General features: G+C 46.7%; 1 protein-coding gene across 2 annotated transcripts in view; it reads right to left on the bottom strand.

Annotated features, from left to right (window-relative positions):
- Nucleotides 1-2,644: 2,644 nt before the first annotated feature.
- Nucleotides 2,645-20,920, bottom strand: part of dock5 (dedicator of cytokinesis 5) — a 158,312-nt gene continuing 140,036 nt past the window's right edge. For both annotated transcript variants that reach the window (XM_068001334.1, XM_068001335.1), the window contains 17 exons: nt 19,451-19,491; nt 17,636-17,726; nt 17,192-17,311; nt 16,591-16,680; nt 16,402-16,506; nt 15,316-15,457; nt 13,903-13,984; nt 13,229-13,313; nt 12,354-12,440; nt 11,563-11,739; nt 10,628-10,711; nt 8,013-8,150; nt 6,700-6,866; nt 5,635-5,830; nt 4,768-4,903; nt 3,648-3,763; nt 2,645-2,844 (listed from right to left, as the gene is read on the bottom strand). In XM_068001334.1, coding sequence (XP_067857435.1) covers nt 2,734-2,844; nt 3,648-3,763; nt 4,768-4,903; nt 5,635-5,830; nt 6,700-6,866; nt 8,013-8,150; nt 10,628-10,711; nt 11,563-11,739; nt 12,354-12,440; nt 13,229-13,313; nt 13,903-13,984; nt 15,316-15,457; nt 16,402-16,506; nt 16,591-16,680; nt 17,192-17,311; nt 17,636-17,726; nt 19,451-19,491 — 1,968 coding nt within the window. In that variant the 3' untranslated portion in view covers nt 2,645-2,733. The remainder of the gene's footprint in view (nt 2,845-3,647; nt 3,764-4,767; nt 4,904-5,634; nt 5,831-6,699; nt 6,867-8,012; nt 8,151-10,627; nt 10,712-11,562; nt 11,740-12,353; nt 12,441-13,228; nt 13,314-13,902; nt 13,985-15,315; nt 15,458-16,401; nt 16,507-16,590; nt 16,681-17,191; nt 17,312-17,635; nt 17,727-19,450; nt 19,492-20,920) is intronic.

Raw genomic sequence — 20,920 nt, forward strand, 5'->3', positions numbered from 1 at the left:
AAGTGCATTGCCCAGAACTGGGACACAATACTCCAGTTGTGGCGAATCAGTGTTTTATAAAGGTTCATCGTAACCTCCTTGCTTTTGTACTCTGTGCCTCTCTTTATGAAGCCCAGGATCCCGTTTGCTTTTTTAACCGCTTTCTCAACCTGTCCTGCCACCTTCAAAGATTTGCGCACATATACCCCCAGGTCTCTCTGTTCCTGTACCCCTTTAGAATTGTACTATTTAATTTATATTGCCTCTCCTCATTCTTCCTGCCAAAATGTATCATTTCGCACTTCTCTGCGTTAAATTTCATCTGCCATGTGTCCACCCATTCCACCAGCCTGTCTATGTCCCCTTGAAGTCTATTATTACTTTCCTCCTAACTGTTTACTACACTTTCTAGTTTTGTGACACCTGCAAATTTTGAAATTGTGCCCTGTACACCCAAGTAAGGTATCATATGAAGCAGGGGCAGAATAAAACTCCCCCTACTTTGACCCAACAGCACACCCCAATTCCAAGCTCAATACAGCACCCCCTTACTGAAACAGCCTGACATTATCCACTTTCCAAACCGGTAATCCTTGTGGCTTTGCTCGGTGAGATTGCCGATCTGTGCTGAATTACGATTGGTTTTGTGTAGTGAACTTTCTCCCCCAATAGGAACAGTGTTGAGTGCCCAAACCCATTGCCTGTAATCTTGGAGACCTGTGAGAGACAAAGACTTTATCCCTCAAACCTGGGATGGATTGGGTTTCATGGCCCTGGTTCTAAGTCACTGCACCACCCAGTTCCCGAGCAAAAATGTATATTTTTGTTTTGGTTAGGAAACGTTTTCCAATTTAATTGGTGGTGTCAATCAATGTAGATAACTGGGAATCAAGATCAGCACTGGGAGAGTATTGGGGTCAATCACAGCATTCCCCTCCTTGGCAAGTCACACTGGTATTTAGACCCTTACTTCAGTGTGAACTGCATCTGGGTCCAGGATGACCAACTTTATTTTCCATCAAATACAGTGTCTACACTCGCATACCTGCATCGTACCTCAATTAACAGCAAAAAAATGGGGATTAGTACCTTTGGAAATCAACAGTACATGGGTTAGAAACTCCAAGCAATCCACGCGTCCTCCCTTTACAATCCCTGCATCCAAGCGCAGAGTCAGTGTTGGTGCTAGGATTATTGAGTATGTTGATATCAGATACCATAAGAACAATCAGTTAAACCAACACGTTGTGCAAGCAGGTTTGCTGCCTCGGTGGGGACCTTAGAGAGGAATATGAGATAGCCGGGTGGGGGAAGTGGACCTGAGCAGTACTTTCAGATACTCCAGGAACGCAGGGTGAGTGGAAGAGTTTCGATGCCAAGAAGTATCTCTTGATATGGAAGGTGATTGGCGGTTGGAGTAGATCGCCAGGGGGAGTGTGGTTGAGGCAAGAACCAACCGGATGTTGGAATGGGAAGGCGGTGGGGTTGGTATTCTGGAAGGTTGAGATCAAGAAGCCTTCTTCGTTCAAACCTAACGTGATCGTGATTCATCCCCTGAACCTGCTGTCACCCCCAGTGACCGGCCTTTACCCACCAGCACTTCAGCTAGGCCCAATACGTTTGAAAATAGTCTGTCTAGACACGGCCAAAGTCTGGCGGGTTGAAATATTTGATTGTATTGCTGGATATTTTTAACAGTTCCAGTGGCAATGGTATGAACCTTTCATACACTCCCCATTACCGAGACCCCAGTAACAGTGCTGCCCGACGCACTCCATCCAGATCCTACACTCTGTATTAGAAATGTACTCAATATAATTATTTAAAACCAATCGACATCTGCAATATTCTTATACTGAAATGTTTAGAATCTTAAATTAACAAGTTAATTTTTTTGCATTTAATATACAATATACAGTGCATTGATATTAATATACCATATTAATAGGGACAGATCACACACACGGAGATGTAGGGTATGTGCTACGGTTTGAATTTCCTTGGTAGCCTGGTGTTTTATTTTCCTTCCCTCTCCCCTTGTGACAGTAGTCCTCACGCTGGGCTATCCCCCTCTCCCCGTACGATATCAGTGTCTTATGTTGGGGTACCCTCCCCTGGTTTCAGGGTCCTTGCACGAAGTACCTTGCCCAGGTAGCAGTTCTTCAAAGGTGAGCCTGGACACGGTGCTGGTGGACAATTGAACTACAAGGGGCATCACAGCCACTCTCGGATACTGTCCTCACCTGACACCCACATGCCCAGAGCCTCCAGCACAAGTTCTCCGGACTGTGATCAGGAGCAAGTCAGGGGAGTTGAGGTGAATTGTGCAGTCCCACCTGATGAGGAATGGAGCCAGGGATCGTTCTGGTTTGTGTGGCCGTTCATGTACCAACTGAGCTAGTGAGGGTGCAAAAAAAACCCCAGTATCTTGCCTGGAACTGTGTGTAACGTGATGACTCAGACTTCAGTGAACATTGTAGGCGACGACAGCGGAGGACATGGGGATGTTGGAGCCGTATCCCACCCGTTGTTAACGTCCAGACAGGCCTTTGTTGGACCAGCTGTGTTTTCCACCAGGATCCTCCATGCTTTCAGGGTGCACTGATGTCACTCGGAGACATAGGTGTCCGTCCAACAGCACCCCCAAACCCCAACCCCCACCCCAACCCCATCCCGGCTGCAGCCCTTTCCTCAAGGACAGCTGTGATCCACTACCTCGCGAGGAATCTCCATCTACTGTGGGAGCATCTGCTGCTATTCAGCTCCCGGGGAGTATCCTTGGGGAAAGATCGATTGAGATCTTCTTGCTTTTGGAGGTGGGGGTGGAGGCCGTGGAGAACTCTTATCGGGCAGTGGTGGGGCAGCCTGCAAAACACCACAAACAGATTACTCATTCTTCTATAGTTCTTCATCTATTCACACCAGAGGCCTTCTGATCGCAAATGAAATGCCTGCACCGACACTGCTGCTATTTTTCTTTCTCTCTCTCTCCCCCCCTCTTCTCTCATCTCCTTTTTCCTCTCCCTTCTCCTGCTCTCCCCTCTTTTCTCCCTCCCTCTCCCCTCTCTTCTCTCCCTCTCCCCTCTCTTGTCTGCATCTCCTCTCGTCTCCTTCTCCCCTTTTGTCTGCACCTCCTCTCTTTTCTTTCTTTCCTCTCTCCCTTGTCTCCTCTTTTCACTCTCTCCTTCTGTTCCTCTCTCTCCTCTTCCCCCTTTCCCTCTCTTCTCTCCCCTCTCTTTCTCTTCCCTTCTATCCCTCTCCTCATTCCTCTTACCTTTTTACTCTTCTCTCCCCTGGATCTTTGTTTTCTCTTTCTCTTCTCTCTCCCTCTTCTCTTTTGTTCTCACACTGATTCTCTGTTGCTCTCCTCTCCTCTTACCTCTCTTTCTCCTTGCTCATTCTTTTCCCTCCCACCACTGTTCTGACTTCTCTCCCCTCTCTTTACTCCCCCTCATGTCTCTCTTTTTGATCTTTTCTCCCTCTCTCTTCCCCCACTCCTCCTCCCCTCTGTTGCATCTCTCTCCTTTCCTCTACCTCTCTCTCTCCCAATTTCAACCTAGGGAACATAAGAAATAGGACACAACAATCTAACACTTAAAACACAACAATCTAACCCCGTGTACCGCTCAATCATGCCAGTCAGTTAATACTAAAATATCTTCTGCTACCTCTGGCAAGTCCCTTTGGCTCCCATTCTCATAAGGCTTGTTCTTGGGGGGCGGTGGTGGAGGGGTGTCACACGTGACAGGTGTAATCTCTGTGCCAGTCTGCAGCATGGGATAGCCTATGGGAGAACAAACGATGCCTTGAAGTCCTTCTGACTGCAACAAATTTAACTCGCTATCAGTCCTGCAATTTGAACCGTGAATATGTGTTTGAATATTTATCCATATAGCTCTTCAGAAAGGGATTGCAAGATCGGTATGATAGCATCCCACAGATTGATTCTATTCTGTCACTTAGGAATTGGATAAAGAAACAAGGTGCTTTCACTTGAGATAAAAAGCAGAATATGTTGGAAATGTACAGCAGGTTGGTCAGCACCTGTAAAAGAGAAAACACAGCTTAACATGGTCAGAGGTCGGGGCTGTGTCTGCGCCTGAAACACTGACCTCTCTTTTTGTGTTCGGTGTGGATGAACCTACCCTCATTCCCAGCAGTTTCCTGTTTTCATTTCAGATTTGCAGGATTCGCAGTTTCTCTCTCCTCATTGTGATGCTGTTCACCTCCAGCATCCAAAGGTAAAGCAGCAGTACCTGAAGAGATTGACCTGACCACATCTGGAGCACCGTGTACCGTTCTGGCCACCTAATCATAGGAAGGATTGTATCACCCTTGAGAGGGGACAGAGGCAAGCAAGAAAGATGATTCTAGGGATTAGGAATTCCCGAGGCAAGGTTAAGGAAATTTAACTTGTTTTATTGGAAAAGAGGATATTTTTGAGGTGATTAAGTGAACTTTTATATCATAAAGGGAATTGACAAAATTGATCCAGGCAAATTGCTGACTATGGTGAAGAATTCAAATGCCAGAAGGCACAAGTTTGGTGGAAGAGAGAATTCAGACAGTACTTTTTCACCCCAAGAGTTGGGAGATGAGTTCTGAAGGAACACTGAACCAGAGATTTATAAACAATCAGATGCACTTTTGGAGAGAGAAGGGATTGGGGGATCAATTGAGAAGGCGCTGAGAACAATCACAAAGGGATCAGCTCGTTGGGACAAAAGGTTCCTAAAAATTCCTTGCATCACCCAGACTCTTGACTTGTGTCAACCACACTGTACGTACTCAGGGTCCTTGTGGTAGTCGGGGCTGAGCTCTGCGATGATGAGTTTGTTAGCTGTGAGGAGGAGATCTGGAACGAAGAGAGACGTTTATCGCCAAACTGCAGACTCTTTGGCCGCTGCGGTCTCAGGGGAGTGATCTATAAAATCAGAAAAAAAATTGTTTCTGGTGAAATATATGATGCCGATTTCTCCAACTAATTCCATAATTGTCTGACTCATTTGACCAGGAGTAGGCAATTTCTTATCAAGTCAGCATTTTTAGTGGGCCTCTCACAGCAGTTACACTTTTTTTTTTATTCGTTCATGGGATGTGGGCGTCGCTGGCGAGGCCAGCATTTATTGCCCATCCCTAATTGCCCTTGAGAAGGTGGTGGTGAGCCGCCTTCTTGAACTGCTGCAGTCCGTGTGGTGACGGTTCTCCCACAGTGCTGTTAGGAAGGGAGTTCCAGGATTTTGACCCAGCGACGATGAAGGAACGGCGATATATTTCCAAGTCGGGATGGTGTGTGACTTGGAGGGGAACGTGCAGGTGGTGTTGTTCCCATGTGCCTGCTGCTCTTGTCCTTCTAGGTGGTAGAGGTCGCGGGTTTGGGAGGTGCTGTCGAAGAAGCCTTGGCGAGTTGCTGCAGTGCATCCTGTGGACGGTACATTTTCTTTGGTCTTCCTCCCTAGCCCAGGGGCACTGATTGTAGCGCTTCCGAAATGTGATCAACTAATTTAGCACAGACTGGGAAAGAACTGGGACTTTCCTGCTCTGTGCCACTCAGTACCATGCTGGGTGGTGCATTTACTAACGCACCGATTTGGAATTATAAGATATGGTCAGGCCACACTGTTCCACAGGAAATAAGTGTAGTAAAATACTTACTATTTCTGAAAAGTAGACTTTTTCAGGAGAGAGATCACTCTTCGGTTCTCTCTCAAAGATGACCTGAGATTTACTGATGTTCTTTTCCTTCCTTTTCGATTTGTTCACTCTGCTGTCCAACTCCTCTCTGTCCAGGCTGTCATCCAGTCTGGAAAGTGTCAATGGCCTTCTCTCGAACAGCGGGTCTAAAACAGAACTGTGAAAAACAGATCACTGTACCTCGCTCAATTCAATTCTTAATGGGGTGAGGCATCTGTGCTTTATATCTCAGTAATGGAAACCTTCCATGTAAATAATGAAAAGTGTGACATTTTATTTTACATGGTACTTTCTCCCGTGCCATTTCCAGCCAAGAGGACAGAGCCAAACCGGACTCCTGCTCTCTGTGAATACTGGTCTGTTCGCAACCAAGAGGAGATGATAAACAGAGTGATCCATCTTAAAATTGGCTCATGCATTAGACATTGCCATCCAGCAAAAAAAAACAATACCGGTTTTTATAAAGTGAAAATTCCAGGTAACAAGGTAAATCTAGAAATGATGGTTAGATGGTGCTGAATCTATAGACTGTAGGACGAAGGGAAGACCAAGGGACTAGATGCAGGGAGGATGTTCCCGATGGCTGGGGAGTCCAGAACCAGGGGTCACAGTCTCAGGATATGGGGTATGCCATTTAGAACCGAGATGAGGAGAAATTTCTTCACTCAGAGGGTGGTGAACCTGTGGAATTCTCTACCACAGAAGGCAGTGGAGGCCAAGTCATTAGATGTATTCAAGAAGGAGATAGATATATTTCTTAATGCTAAAGGGATCAAGGGATATGGGGAAAAAGCGGGAACAGGGTACTGGGTTAGACGATCAGCCATGATCATTTTGAATGGCGGAGCAGGCCGGAAGGGCCGAATGGCCTACTCTTGCTCCTATTTTCTACGTTTCTACGAGGGAGGTTAGGAGTTCCACAGGTTAGAGATCTTGGGAAAGAATAAAAGTGCGAGACGGTGTGCTGAGTTTTGGTTTCAGCACCATGAGGATCCAGGGACGAGAAGAAAGGTGCAATCTACTCACCCATTGGAGCCTGGTCTAGAGGAGGCGCTATCAGATGACGTGGACGAGCTGGATGCCACTGAAGAGGCCACTGATATGGTGGAGAGCCGACGGAGGGTGGAGGACATTATGTACGGAAGGATCATGGAGCCCGATCTGCTCCGTTTCTTGTCGGTGAGGGATGGCGGCTGGGGGAGACGTTCAAACACAATCAATTCCTGATTAGTTCCCAGAAAAAAAAAACAAACAGCTTTTGACTAAGAAACCTCTGGAGCTGACTGGCACCTGAAATATTTTCTCAAGTATCTCAATGTGGAACGTTAAGGCAGTTTTGTCCTCCGGGTCTCTGAGATTGAATTGGGCCATTCATCCTCACTGATGGGGCCTCATAGAGGGAGTTTCACCATCGGGACTTGTCTTGAAATTCATTACTTTCCCTGAAAATTCCTTTTTGAACTGATCAACATTAAATACTCCCAGGTCAGACACAACAATAACAACAACTTGCATTTATATAGCGCCTTTAACGTAATAAAATGTTCTATGCCACTTCACAGGAGCAATTGTCAGACAAAAATTGGCATAGCATGGGTTTGACACAGAATAAAACTCCCTCTACTCTGTCCAAACAATTTGCCTCAACTTTAGCAAAACACCTTCAATTGGGACCAGTTCCATTTCCCACACCAAACATCCTCTGGCCTTTCTCAATGAGATTGTCCATTTATCACCCAACTACCATTCCACACAGGTGTGTGTTTTATTTTAAGAAAAAGATTGTTAGCTATTGACTTTTATCACTCACTGGTCTGTCACAAACAAATCCTGTGGTATTAATAAGCAATTATGTATAGAAATGGGGGACTTCCCATGAATTGAATTTCCAAACTGGAGGGTTCGATCAGTGGATCCATCGGTTCAAAACACCACCTGGGACCAGCGGAGAATACTTCTTCGAATGGCAGCGCACCTGTGACTAAGCAGGAGAAACAGTGAAATGTGCAAGGCCAGAGCCAGCCGGGTCCCAGGTGGGCCTGTCCTGGGAGAGTAGCCTCTATGGGTTGTGAGTCGGGCCCTTTGTGGTGTCGTTGTTGGATTCTCCTGTGTAAGGCAGGGACCGGCTCTCTCTGGGATTATTTCACAGAAGCTGACGCTCTAATCCCAATTGAACATTGATAAACTAGCATTTTCGTCGGTTCCCAGGACATCAGGAGAGTCAGTTGTCTACCTTTGGCTGCACTCCTACATTGTAAAAGCACCTGGAGGCAGATTTACCTGGAACCTGTGAAAATCATACCCTTAACCCCCCCCCCAACAAAAAAATGTAAACGCACCAAGGTTATTACACCATAGAGCTTCTCAACTTTCTCCTTCAGCTCCTTGAAGCAGGAAACTATCCGGTCATGCAGTGGCTTCAGCTCCTCTGTGGATTTTTCTCCGTGAATTCGGATTCCTTCGGTCAACAATGGGACCTGGGAAAGAGGGAGACAAAACATCAGGACTGAAGGAATAGTTCAAGGGATCTCCACTTCAGGATCCAGTGGAATCTGCTTGCATTTGCAATGTGGAAAAAAAAGCCACAGGCAGAAAATGCAGAGGGCCGCAGTCATGGAACATGAGCAAGTCGGTAGCAGCGAAACCAGTGGGTACTGGTTGGCAGTGATTCCCATCTGAATTTACGCCCATGATTTCCCAAACATTAAAGAGTTTTAAGAACAGGCAATGGCCATTAGGTCAAACAAGTCTCTCCCTTTTTCATGCATCATCCCCACCTTCTCCCCTTATCCCTCAATCCCTTCTCTCCAAAAACACATCTAATTGTCTTTGAACTTACCTACTCTGTCCACTGTAATGATCTTCCCATATAATTTATTCGAATACTTTATTATCCTTTGGGTGAAATCACCTGACTTCACATCTTACTCCTAATTTCCTCATTTTTAAATCCCTGCTTTTTGAACTCTTCATCAGTGAACAATTTGCCTTGATCAACTTTTGTCAATTTGTTTCATCTGACTAAAACTTCAATCGAGTCACCTCAAAAATCATTTCTTGTCCAAAAAACCCAACTTTTTTTTAACTTTTCCTCAGAACCTAAATTCCTGATACTCAGAAGCATCTTGTATCCTTCCTGTGATTGTGTGCCTAGAACTGTACTCAGTAATCCAGACAGGATACTGCACAGTGAGATTCCAACCTCAACCATGCTTCTTGACAAAGTCACCAAGTAACAATCAGGCACATACCCAAAGGGAAAGAGTGAAACATTGAGAAGAGCCACCAGTCACAGTCGTTTAGCATCTGGAGCAAGATTTGAATTGGTAGAGGCCTTTGGAGCAGAGCATCTGCTGGGCAAAGTAAGATACGGGGAGTAAAACAGAAAACAAAGTGTATTCTGTGACAAATCAGATTGCCCTTGTGTACTTCAGAAAGTGAGAAGGCCGGTTGATCTAGAATAAATCCCCATTGTGTACAAGTTCTACCTTTCGAAAGAAAGACAGACTTCATCTATAAAACACCATTCATGATGTCAGGTTGTCCCAAAGCGCTTTACAGCCAATGAAGTCCTTTTGAAATAGTCACTGTTGTAATGTAGGAAACGCGGCAGTCAATTTGTACACAGCAAGATCCCACAAACAGCAATGTGATAATGACCAGATAATCTGTTTCAGTGATGTTGGTTGAGGGATAAATATTGACCAGGACACCGGGGAGAACTCCCCTGCTCTTCTTCCAATAGTGCCATGGAACCTTTTACGTCCACCTGAAATGGCAGACGGTTTCACGTCTCATCAGTGAACACTCTTACATTTCATGATTTCTGCAGCACCTTCCATTCATACAGCACTTCTCATGTAAACAAACACCTCAAAGTTTTACTTGGGAAGATGTGGATACTAAACAGGAAATTAAGGAATTTGGGGTCGGGGGAGACTGAAAGCACAAAGAGATGCAGCTTGAGGAGGATTTTGAAGGGAGAGAGGGAGATAGCATAGCATCGTGTTTTGAGGAGAAATTCCAAAGAGCAGGGATATAGTGAGTGAAAGATTGGCCTCCAAAGGCGGAAAGGGAAGGAATGGGGAACACACAGTAATCTGATTAGTAAAGCAGAGAATGTGAATGGGGCACACGGCTGGAGATGATTATTTCAGGATGAAGTGAGGGATTTGAAAATGAAAACAAGGATTTTGAATTCAATGTGGTTGGGTACAGGCAGGCTGTGGAGCTTTGCAAGGGTCGGGGGGATGACAGGAGTATGAGAGAACTCAGGCAATAGAGTTCTGGATCAGCTGAAGTTTGAGAAGGGCGGAGGTGAAGAGGCCAGTAAAGAGAAATAGATCCTCAAAACGATGAAAGTACGGATCAGAGTTTCAGCGTGGAACGAGGCAAGTGTACAGTGTTCCAGAGGTTGAAGAATGCAGCCTTGACAATGGACTGTACGTGGTTAAGAAGTTTAGCTTAGGATCGATGAGAATGCAGAGGTTATACGCCAGCAAATTTAGCCTGAGCAGGCGGCTGAGGAGGACGATAGCGTCAGAGTCGGAGTCTGAAAAGGATTTTGTCAACCTTGAGTTGAAGGGAATTAAGACTCATTCAAGACATGATGTCAGACAGCCTGTCGGAAAGTGTGGCAACAGTCGTGGAATTAACGATGGGGGCAGTCAGGTAGAGTTGGGTGCTGGCCTTTTTACATGTGGGAGCTCACTAACCCCATGCATCCAGAAGAAGTTGATGAGAGGAAGTGTTTAGATGATGAATAGGAGGAAACAAAGGATTGAGTACAGGAGCAAACCAGAGGTCATCCCACAGGCACAGGAGGAGAATAAAAGGAAGAAAATGCTAATAATGCTGAAAGCTATCTGCTAAACCATTTCCTGCTCTTCATCTAGAGGCAGTAAGTCGAGTGTTAGTCTCTGCTTCTCCTGAATGCACAGAGATAGTACCGTACCTGTAAGGCTATGAGCTGTTTTAAGGTGTCTATCTTCTCCTGATCCTCCGGATGCTCATCCATGTACTTTGAATTGAAGAATGCCTAAAAAAATGAAGAACAAAGATGTTTACCAATGGGAGACTTTCTACAAAGTGACACAGTTTGATCTGCTCACCCAGGGGTGAAATGATACAGCAAGGAACCAGCAGAAAGTATTCCTTTGAAGTCTAGTAGATGCACGAAGGTATGTACTGTGATCAAAGCACAAGTCAGGAGTGTGATGGAATACTCTCCACTTGCCTGGATGAGTGCAGCTCAAGAAGCTCGACACCATCCAGGCAAAGCAGCCCGCTTGATTGGCACCCCATCCACCACCCTAAACATTCACTCCCTCCATCACTGGCGCACCGTGGCTGCAGTGTGTACCATCCACAGGATGCACTGCAGCAACTCGCCAAGGCTTCTTCAACATCACCTCCCAAACCCGCGACCTCTACCACCTAGAAGGACAAGAGCAGCAGGCGCATGGGAACAACACCACCTGCACGTTCCCCTCCAAGTCACACACCATCCTGACTTGGAAATATATCGCCGTTCCTTCATCGTCGCTGGGTCAAAATCTTGGAACTCCCTTCCTAACAGCACTGTGGGAGAACCTTCACCACACGGACTGCAGCGGTTCAAGAAGGCGGCTCACCACCACCTTCTCAAGGGGGGCAATTAGGGATGGGCAATAAATGCCGGCCTCGCCAGCGACGCCCACATCCCATGAACGAATTAAAAGAAAGACTTGAAGCTCAGGGATGGGAAGCAAATAGATTGATTTATTTGTGGTCAGGTAGAGAATGTATTACCTCTGCTTTATGTGGTTGTCCAGTTGGCCCATTACCTTTGAACTTCTCAAGGTTTTTTTCTCTGCTCTCCCCTTGTTCAGGTCTTCCCAGTTCACGTACCTTTTCATAGTTCACAAATCCGCCCATCACAGCCGGGTCAACTATTCCGTTGAGCAGCATGGAGAGAGGATGAGCAGGCAGCGACCTGTCCCATGCGTACTGCTGCACCATGTTACTGATCTTCTCATTCGCCCGTTCCATCGTTTCAATGGCATTTTCCAGTGGGCTTATCTCCTCCTAGATCAAGAACAGGAATTGGTTCAGCAGACGGTATCATTTCCTTTTCGTCATTTGCTTCCCTCCAGATTTTCTCTCCTGAAAGGCGATGCTGTGGTACGATTCCACAGGTACCAGTAGCCCCCCCCCCAACCCCCGCGAGTAACTCGCCTCAGTGGTCATTCCTCATGTGTCCGTCAACTAGCTCTTTGACCATGGAGGGCATCACAGCTGAACCCAATTCTGTTCACATGCGTGCACGGTCAAGCAAGGGTCACGTGATAGCAAACAGGTGGGAATTCTGGCTGATTATTTTTTTCTTACTCCCCTCCGAGTGATACTAATTTGTTGATGGATTTTGGGGGGACAAATTCTGGTAAATTTGGTGAAAGGCAAACTGAGGACGTTCTTCACACAAAGAGTGATCAACACACGGGAATGGACTCCAGCTAGGTTAGTGGTGGCAAACACACTGGAATGATTTAAGAAAGGGTGACTTTAGGGTCTCTCTAGATGCATGAGCTCGGTTGGGTTGAATGGCCCAATCATCTGTGTCTATCTTGGGATCTCTTTTTAAAGAAAAAACCTTGAAATGAAAATCCTTTTTTTTATAAAATAAACAAGATAATGCTTACAGACGAAGCAGCCTTGACCTCAAACCACTGCAGAATGCCAGGGAACTTGTATACAGTTGTGTAAGTCGCCCTTTCAATCCACATTGTCTGTAAAGAAAAACAAACGTTTAGCCCACAAGGGTTAATAGCCATCTTACCCTGGACCTACAGATATGGAGTGATGGACATCACCCAATTCTCATTCATGTTTGCCAGAAAACAAGGACAAAAAGTGGGAAATATCTATCCTTTTCCCACTTCTCTGAGCCCCTGAGCACCAGATCATCACATAAAACTGTTCTATTCTCTGACCCCAGCCTCCGTAATGGTGATGTCAACATGTTCCTCTCCCTTCCCCCCAGTAATGCTAGTATGCTTCCAACATATTAAAGTTACTTTCTATTTAATTCAATAGAAAGATGCCCTCGAGGCACATAATCCAGGTTGACACTCTCAGTGCAGTACTGAGGGAGTGCCGCACTGTCGGAGGTGCCGTCTTTCGGATGAGACGTTAAACCGAGGCCCCGTCTGCCCTCTCAGGTGGATGTAAAAGATCCCACGGACACTATTCTAAGAAGAGCAGGGGGGTTCTCCCCGTTGTCCAGGCCAACATTTATCCCTCAACCAACTCCTAAAAAGAGATTATCTGGTCATTTATTTCATTGCTATTATTGGTAGTATAAAAGGTTACAGGTCCTGGGTCGAAGGTTATGCAGGACCTTTTGGGGGGGGGGGGGCGGGTGGGGGAGGAGAACGAGTACTCCATTTCCAATTTTCCAAATACCAGTTTACCCACCGAGGGAAAGTGAGTGAGGGAGGAGTCTACAGGTGGAGAAAAGCTGAGAGAAAACGTCATTAATCAGAACTGATCCTTCTGCAGTAAGAATGTGTCTTACCGCAAACTCATTATCGGGATCTTTCTCTCCTTTTCTGAATGGTCGCGAATACTGGAACTGTTGAACCTCGTTGGCTCGGTAGAAGCTGTTTGAGAAACAGTGTGAGAAAAGTTGAAGACACCTCACAGGCTTGGATTTCTACCTTTCAAAATGGGTCATGTTTTACGCTCTTGTTTAAGATATGACACCTGCAATAAAAGATGTACACCCTCCTTCACTCTTGGTTCCCTCCCCATCTTTACTTGCAGTCTTCGAGTGGGCTAAATGTCTCTTCGGCTGGGAGGCAGTAAGTAGGCAACCTCCTCTTGGGCCTCTGCCAGTGCCAGTCTTGCCCAGCAATTAAGGAGGCATGCTGGTTTTAAAAACTGCCCACCCTGTAGGAAATGAAGCAGGTTTCATTTATTAACCTTTCTGTGAGAAAACCCACCACATTGGAACAAAGAGCAGCTCAACAGCCTGGGAGCAGCTGCACTGGGGATTCAGGAGACTGGCATCGTTCTGTACCACAGATGCCAACCAGAGGCCTCCAAGACACGAGAACTGGTCTGAGACAGCTCGGCGCTGGCAGATACCTGGTAGGTCAGGTGGGGGAAGGAGGTTGGGGAGAACATCAGAGGGTTTTGCAAAATGAGCGATGAGGTGGGGAAAGACACAAAAAATAAAAGTCCACCTACTTCAAGATCTGCTCTGGAACAGGCTTGTCTTTATAGTGCAATGGGAGGTCGAGAACCGGCTTCACAGTGAAACACTGAACATCTGAGCAATCGGGTTAGGGAAGGGAACGTTTAATGGACTCTCAAAGTTTGAGAGCAAGACCTACGTTAAGATGCAAGCTGTTGTCCTTTTCATTTACTGGTGGAGATGCTGCTGTACCAGTTGAACAATCTTTCCTGCTGACTGGAGCTCCCTTTCTGAGTCATTTCAGTGTTAAAGGGAAGATGTTGAGTCTTTTTCTTTATTCGTTCATGGAATGTGGGCATCGCTGTCAAGGCCGGCATTTATTGCCCATCCCTAATTGCCCTTGAGAAGGTGGTGGTGAGCCGCCTTCTTGAACCGCTGCAGTCCGTGTGGTGAAGGTTCTCCCACAGTGCTGTTAGGACGTGAGTACCAGGATTTTGACCCAGCGACGATGAAGGAACGGCGATATATTTCCAAGTCGGGATGGTGTGTGACTTGGAGGGGAACGTGCAGGTGGTGTTGTTCCCATGTGCCTGCTGCCCTTGTCCATTTAGGTGGTAGAGGTCGCGGGTTTGGGAGGTGCTGACGAAGAAGCCTTGGCGAGTTGCTGCAGTGCATCCTGTGGATGGTACACACTGCAGCCACTGTGCGGCGGTGGTGAAGGGAGTGAATGTTTAGGGTGGTGGATGGGGTGCCAATCAAGCGGGCTGCTTTGTCCTGGATGGTGTCGAGCTTCTTGAGTGTTGTTGGAGCTGCACTCATCCAAGCAAGTGGAGAGTATTCCATCACACTCCTGACTTGTGCCTTGTAGATGGTGGAAAGGCTTTGGGGAGTCAGGAGGTGAGTCACTCGCCACAGAATACCCAGCCTCTGACCTGCTCTTGTAGCCACAGTATTTATGTGGCTGGTCCACTTAAGTTTCTGGTCAATGGTGACCCCCAGGATGTTGATGGTGGGGGATTTGGCGATGGTAATGCCGTTGAATGTCAAGGGGAGGTGGTTAGATTCTCTCTTGTTGGAGATGGTCATTGCCTGGTACTTGTCTGGCGCGAATGTTACTTGCCACTTATGAGCCCAAGCCTGGATGTTGTCCAGGTCTTGCTGCATGCGGGCTCGGACTGCTTCATTATCTGAGGGGTCTGAGTCTGATGACAACTTTCAGATAGGGGTCTCCTTTAGAGTGGACATGTGCATAACTCTTCAAGATGGGGCAGTCTCTCCACAGATCAATGGAACCCTCTCATTCGGACCCTCCTTTGACTTAAGTCTGGTGTCCGGATAAGGCGGCATCAACGAGACCCTACTCAGAGAGAGTCACCACATCAACGTTCCAAGAGAGGCAGGGAGAGAATTCTGCCAAATAAAAGCTGAGTGGGTTCGGAGATGACCCGTCAGTGGACAAAGGATACACTGCTTGGGGGAATTCTTCAGGTCATCGGTTGGTGGAGAGGTGCTGGTCATCTTCTCAGCGTTTGGAATCTGAGTAGCCAGCTTCAATCTGAAGTCCTCGTACCGTTCGTAATCCTTCCCTCGGTAAATAAACATTTTATTCTGGTGAAGGAAAAAGACCCATCAGTTTTTGAAATGGTCCCTCATCCCTAGAACACCAGCTCTGGACTCCCTCAGTGTAGACAATGGCAGGAAGTGCACTGTTAACCCAATGCCAACCTTAATATTCAGGGTAAGTTTCAGAACTGGGCAATCAGCATTTCTCACTGTCAGTTTAATCCAGCCTCAGAAGAGGACTATTGGGCGATTCCATTTCTTGTTTTAAGACATGCTAACGGGACAGTGTGGACGAAGTTTCAATCAGCATCTAACCTGTGCTGTACCGGCCCTGGGAGTGTTTGATGGGACAGTGTAGAGGGAGCTTTACTCTGTATCTTACCCGTGCTGTATCTGCCCTGGGAGTGTTTGATGGGACAGTGTAGAGGGAGCTTTACTCTGTATCTTACCCGTGCTGTATCTGCCCTGGGAGTGTTTGATGGGACAGTGTAGAGGGAGCTTTACTCTGTATCTTACCCGTGCTGTATCTGCTCTGGGAGTGTTTGATGCGACTGTGTAGAGGGAGCTTTACTCTGTATCTAACCCATGCTGTACCTGCCCTGGGAGTGTTTGATGGGACAGTGTAGAGGGAGCTTTACTCTGTATCTAACCCTGTACCTGCCCTGGGAGTGTTTGATGGGACAGTGTAGAGGGAGCTTTACTCTGTATCTAATCCGTGCTGTACCTGCCCTGGGAGTGTTTGATGGGACAGTGTAGAGGGAGCTTTACTCTGTATCTAACCCGTGCTGTACCTGCCCTGGGAGTGTTTGATGGGACAGTGTAGAGGGAGCTTTACTCTGTATCTAACCTGTGCTGTACCTGCCCTGGGAGCGTTTGATGGGACAGTGTAGAGGGAGCTTTACTCTGTATCTAACCTGTGCTGTACCTGCCCTGGGAGCGTTTGATGGGACAGTGTAGAGGGAGCTTTACTTGGTATGAGCGTTACTTACCCGTAGGAAGGAGGGGAAACCCTGACCATAATACCCAACGGCAAAATACTCTGGCAATGGCCTCATTGCCTTCATGATGTTCTCGTAAAACTTGGCCTGTTGTCTCTGTAACAGGAATTCACAAACGTCAGTGTTGAGATTAAGCAGAGTGGAAGATGGAACCTTTGTCTGAGTCTGTGCGTCTCTTACCAGGAGATGGCTCAGCTCCTCGTACTCGAATATCTCATTTTCGTACACCGCTGCCAGCTCCTTGCTCAGTTTGATTGCGTTTTCCCACATCTTTGAACAAGAATTAAATGAATGAATGAAAATTCTCCACTTCGATCCTGCAGGTTTCTGAATCTTGCTGGGAGACTGATCCACAGTCACTGTGCTCCACTCAAACTGACCATTCCTCATGGTTATAGTGAGCTTTGCTGAGCTGGGGAGCGTCTCGTGCACACACACACACACACACACACACACACACACAGACACACACACACACACACACACACACAGCAGTGATCACTGGATAGCGATCAGGAGAGGGAGCACTGGCTTATTTCCCCCTTTCCGACCCCAGAGAGTAGCTACTATATGGCTAAGATTGGCTTAATAGTTTGGAACCTGGGATCTTGCTGGTCTTTAGTCCTCAAGTGCCACACCATGTGTTATTTGGCCATTCAGCCACCAGGAATTTGAACTGTATTATTCCTGACGTTGTTGCGTTGCAATGAATTGTATGAGGTGGGGTTTGAGCGACACAGGGAGCGCTGGGGACGGGGGTAACTCTCCGCGGCGCACTGACCTTGCCCATGTCGTAGTAATGGATGATTTCTTGGTAGAGCTTTTCTTTCAGCTCGCGGTTGGCCAGAGCCTGACAATCCTCTCTGTGGATCAGGTGAGCTGCACAGGGTTGGTCCGACCACTGTGGGAGCAAAGAGAAAGTACACAGAAAGCTTCAAAAACAATTCAATGTTTTACAAACGGGCGAGACTCTTAAAATTCCTAAAGATAAGGAAAGACATGATTTTTGTCAAATCAATGTTGTTTTAAGTTTGATGGTGTCATGCTGAGACTGTATAATGCTCGTTACACTGCACCTTGAACTGTATGATTCTAATGAGAGCAGTTGCAAGGAGGACACTCCCCTCCCTGTGCTGTAGCCTCCTCTCGTACGTAGCACGAAGCTGTGAAACAGATAAGACATCCCCTTATAGATTCAGGAGATGCATTAAAAAATGCCCCTTACCTCGAGGAGCTCTGCGTGAAGTAGCAGAGTATAAGCAGCCTCGGTATAATTCTCACAGTCTCGATGCAGATCACGTAGTTTATATAGATACCTGACGGTGACAAGACGAGAAAGTCAGGCCCACCGAGCTTGCTGCTTCCAGACTCCGTGTCTGATTCTATCATGGGCTCCTCCTCCGAGCCGCTACCATCTGTCATTCCCCTGCCTTATTACAGGGCAGCTTGATTTCCTCCACTGGTCTCCTCAACCCTCGACAAATTACACCTCACTCAAAACACCACAATCCACGTCCACATCCTGCACTCCCATCACCCGTGTCCCTCACAGCTCTGCCAGCTCCACATGGTCCAAACAATTGGCTTTACGATTCTGATTCTCGCTTTCAAAAGTTGGTACTCCCTCTCCAAATCCCTCCGCCTTGCTGACTTTTTCTCATCACCTAACAATCTCCTATATTATCACCTCATAGACCTCCTGGAAGACTTTCATGCCTGCCCCAAACCTTCTCCCTTCTCCTTCCTGCTCTCGATCCACTGTTTCTCCTCCTGAGTGTAAAGCACATTTTAAAAGAAAAATCATTCTGGGGATGTGGGCATCGCTGGCAAGGCCGGCATTTATTGCCCATCCCTCGTCACCCTGAGAAGGTGGTGCTGGGCCTTCTTGAACCTCTGGCAGCAGGTTTGATGCAACTGAGTGTCTCGCTGGGCCATTTCAGAGTCAACCACGTTGGTGTGGGACTGCAGTCACATGTCAGCCTAGACTGGGTAAGGACGGCAGGTTTTTTTCCCTGAAGGGCATTAGTGAACCAGTTGGGTTTTTACAACAATCCAACAGCTTCACAGTCACTTTTACTAATGCCAACTTTTTATTTCCAGATTTTTTGAACTGAATTCAAATTCTCAAACTGCCATGGTGGGATTTGAACTCACAGTGTGTGGATTATTAATCTAGGTTCCTGGATTATAGTCCAGTAACATAACCACTACACTACCATACCCAGTCTTCTGTACATGCAAGTTGTTGTACTCTACGGGATTCCAAGTTTCTTCCCCTACGTCCCACTATTGTAACTTACCTGGAAGTGCTTGATAGTGAGACTGGGTTCCCAGCACTAACATCCCTCAGCTTGACAAGCACAAAATACATTTTTAAAACAAAAGCAAAATCGAGCAGTGCTATCATTATCACAATAACTACCAACCCCTCTTCTCGTCAGCTCCCTTTTCAGGTGCAACTGACCCTGAAACAATTCCTGTTCTGGGCACCTCCTCCTCCACACATCCACTGAAAGTTTTATCTAATTTCTGAACTCTGGTTTGAGGTTGTGAAGTTCGTATTGCCGATTTCCAGCCCTGTGTTCATCATCTAATTTATGATGTGGAGATGCCGGTGATGGACTGGGGTGGACAAATGTAAGGACAAATGTAATCATCTAAGTTAAGTGACTTTCTTACTTCTGTCTGATCTGTATCTTTAGTTATTTTCAAGACCTCGATCAGGCCTTGTCTCAATTTGCTTTTCATAGTATCCATAGTAGGTACCACACACAGGAGGAGGCCATTCTGCCCATCCTGCCTGTGCCGGCTCTTTGAAAGAGTTATCCAATTAGTCCCACTCCCCCTGCTCTTTCCCCGTAACCCCTGCAAATTTTCTCCAGCAAAACTGAGTAATGACTGTGTTATAACAACACACAAAGGAATTTTACATCAACACGTTAGCAAGTGCAAAGAACACCCCTTGTCATATGATTTCCACAGACACACACTTCCTGGAAATACGGTGAATATGATACTAAACATGGTGGAACTTTCATACCTGATGTAAATGTCCTCACGTTTCTTTTCTTTATAGAAGGTCTGCGGTCGGGGGGAATGAAAAGAAAATTGTCTCGTTACATCTCTCCGTTGACTCCCCAATGGAATAGTTCCTTCACTTTTTTCTCCAATGGATTCCCTTTCTACTCACCCATTTTTAACCCTTTCCCCTCTCTCCCCAAGCTGTTGATTCCTTGCTGCGTACGGTTCCCCGGGCACCGAGCAGCCTCTGGTCCCTCGCCCACGTGGGCATTCTTCCGCCGTGAGCCTGGCAGACTCTCTTTTTGTTTTTATTCATTCCTGGGATGTGGGCGTTGCTGGAAAGGCCGGCATTTATTGCCGTGCCTTCAGCCGCCTTGGAATTCCTTCCCTAACCCTCTCTACCTCTCTCTCTCCTCCTTTAAGATGCTCCTTAAAACCTACCTCTTTGACCAAGCTTTTGATCACCTGTCTTAAGATCTCCTTCTGTGGCTTGGTGTCAAATTTTTGTTTGCTTGTAGCTCCTGTGAAGTGCCTCGGGACGTTTTACTACGTTAAAGTCGCTGTATAAATGCAGGTTATTGTTGCACCAGCTCGACTTTGAAAGTACACAGTCCGTCTAATTCGCCTCATTGCCACGGTTTCTGCTCCCAGTATTTTTAAAATTGGACAAATGACCAAAACAATGTCTGGCTGTTTTCAGTAACTGGGACTCTCTTCAAACGCACCTGATTGCTAGTCCCTGGCTGCACTGTGACAGAGTGTGTGGCCAACTGACTGAATCCTTTCCAACTCCGGATACAAGGTACAGTAGAAACTAATGGGTGGGCCAGGTTTCACCTGTTGTAAACGTAGCAGTTACCTCCAGGACTGCCAGATCAAGAGCAACATTAGAATCATACAGCACAGAAGGAGGCCGTTCGGCCCATCGTGCCTGTGCCGGCTCTTTGGTAGAGCAATCCAATTAGTCCCACTCCCCCTGCTCTTTCCCCATAGCCCTGTAAATGTTTCCCCTTCAAGTATTTATCCAATTCCCTTTTGAAAGTTATTATTGAATCTGCTTCCACCGCCCTTTCAGGCAGCGCGTTCCAGATCATCACAACTCGCTGCGTAAAAAAAATTCTCCTCATCTCCCCCCTGGCTCTTTTGTCAATTATCTTAAATCTGTGTCCTTTGGTGACCGGTCCTTCTGCCACTGGAAACAGTTTCTCCTAATTTACTCTGTCAAAACCGTTCATGATTTTAACCTTAACCTTCTCTGCTCCAAGGTGAACAATCCCAGCTTCTCCAGTCTCTCCACATAACTGAAGTCTCTCATCCCTGGTACCATTCCAGTAAATCTCCTCTGCACCCTCTCTAAGGCCTTGACATCCTTCCAACAGTGTGGTGCCCAGAATTGGCCACAAGACTCCAGCTGGGACTTAACCAGTGCATTATAAAGGTTTAGCATAACTTCCTTGCTTTTGTACTTGGCAGGGCCTTTACGTAGAAG

This window comes from Heptranchias perlo, chromosome 20 (assembly GCF_035084215.1).
Source record: "Heptranchias perlo isolate sHepPer1 chromosome 20, sHepPer1.hap1, whole genome shotgun sequence".
Classification (NCBI taxonomy): Eukaryota; Metazoa; Chordata; class Chondrichthyes; order Hexanchiformes; family Hexanchidae; genus Heptranchias; species Heptranchias perlo.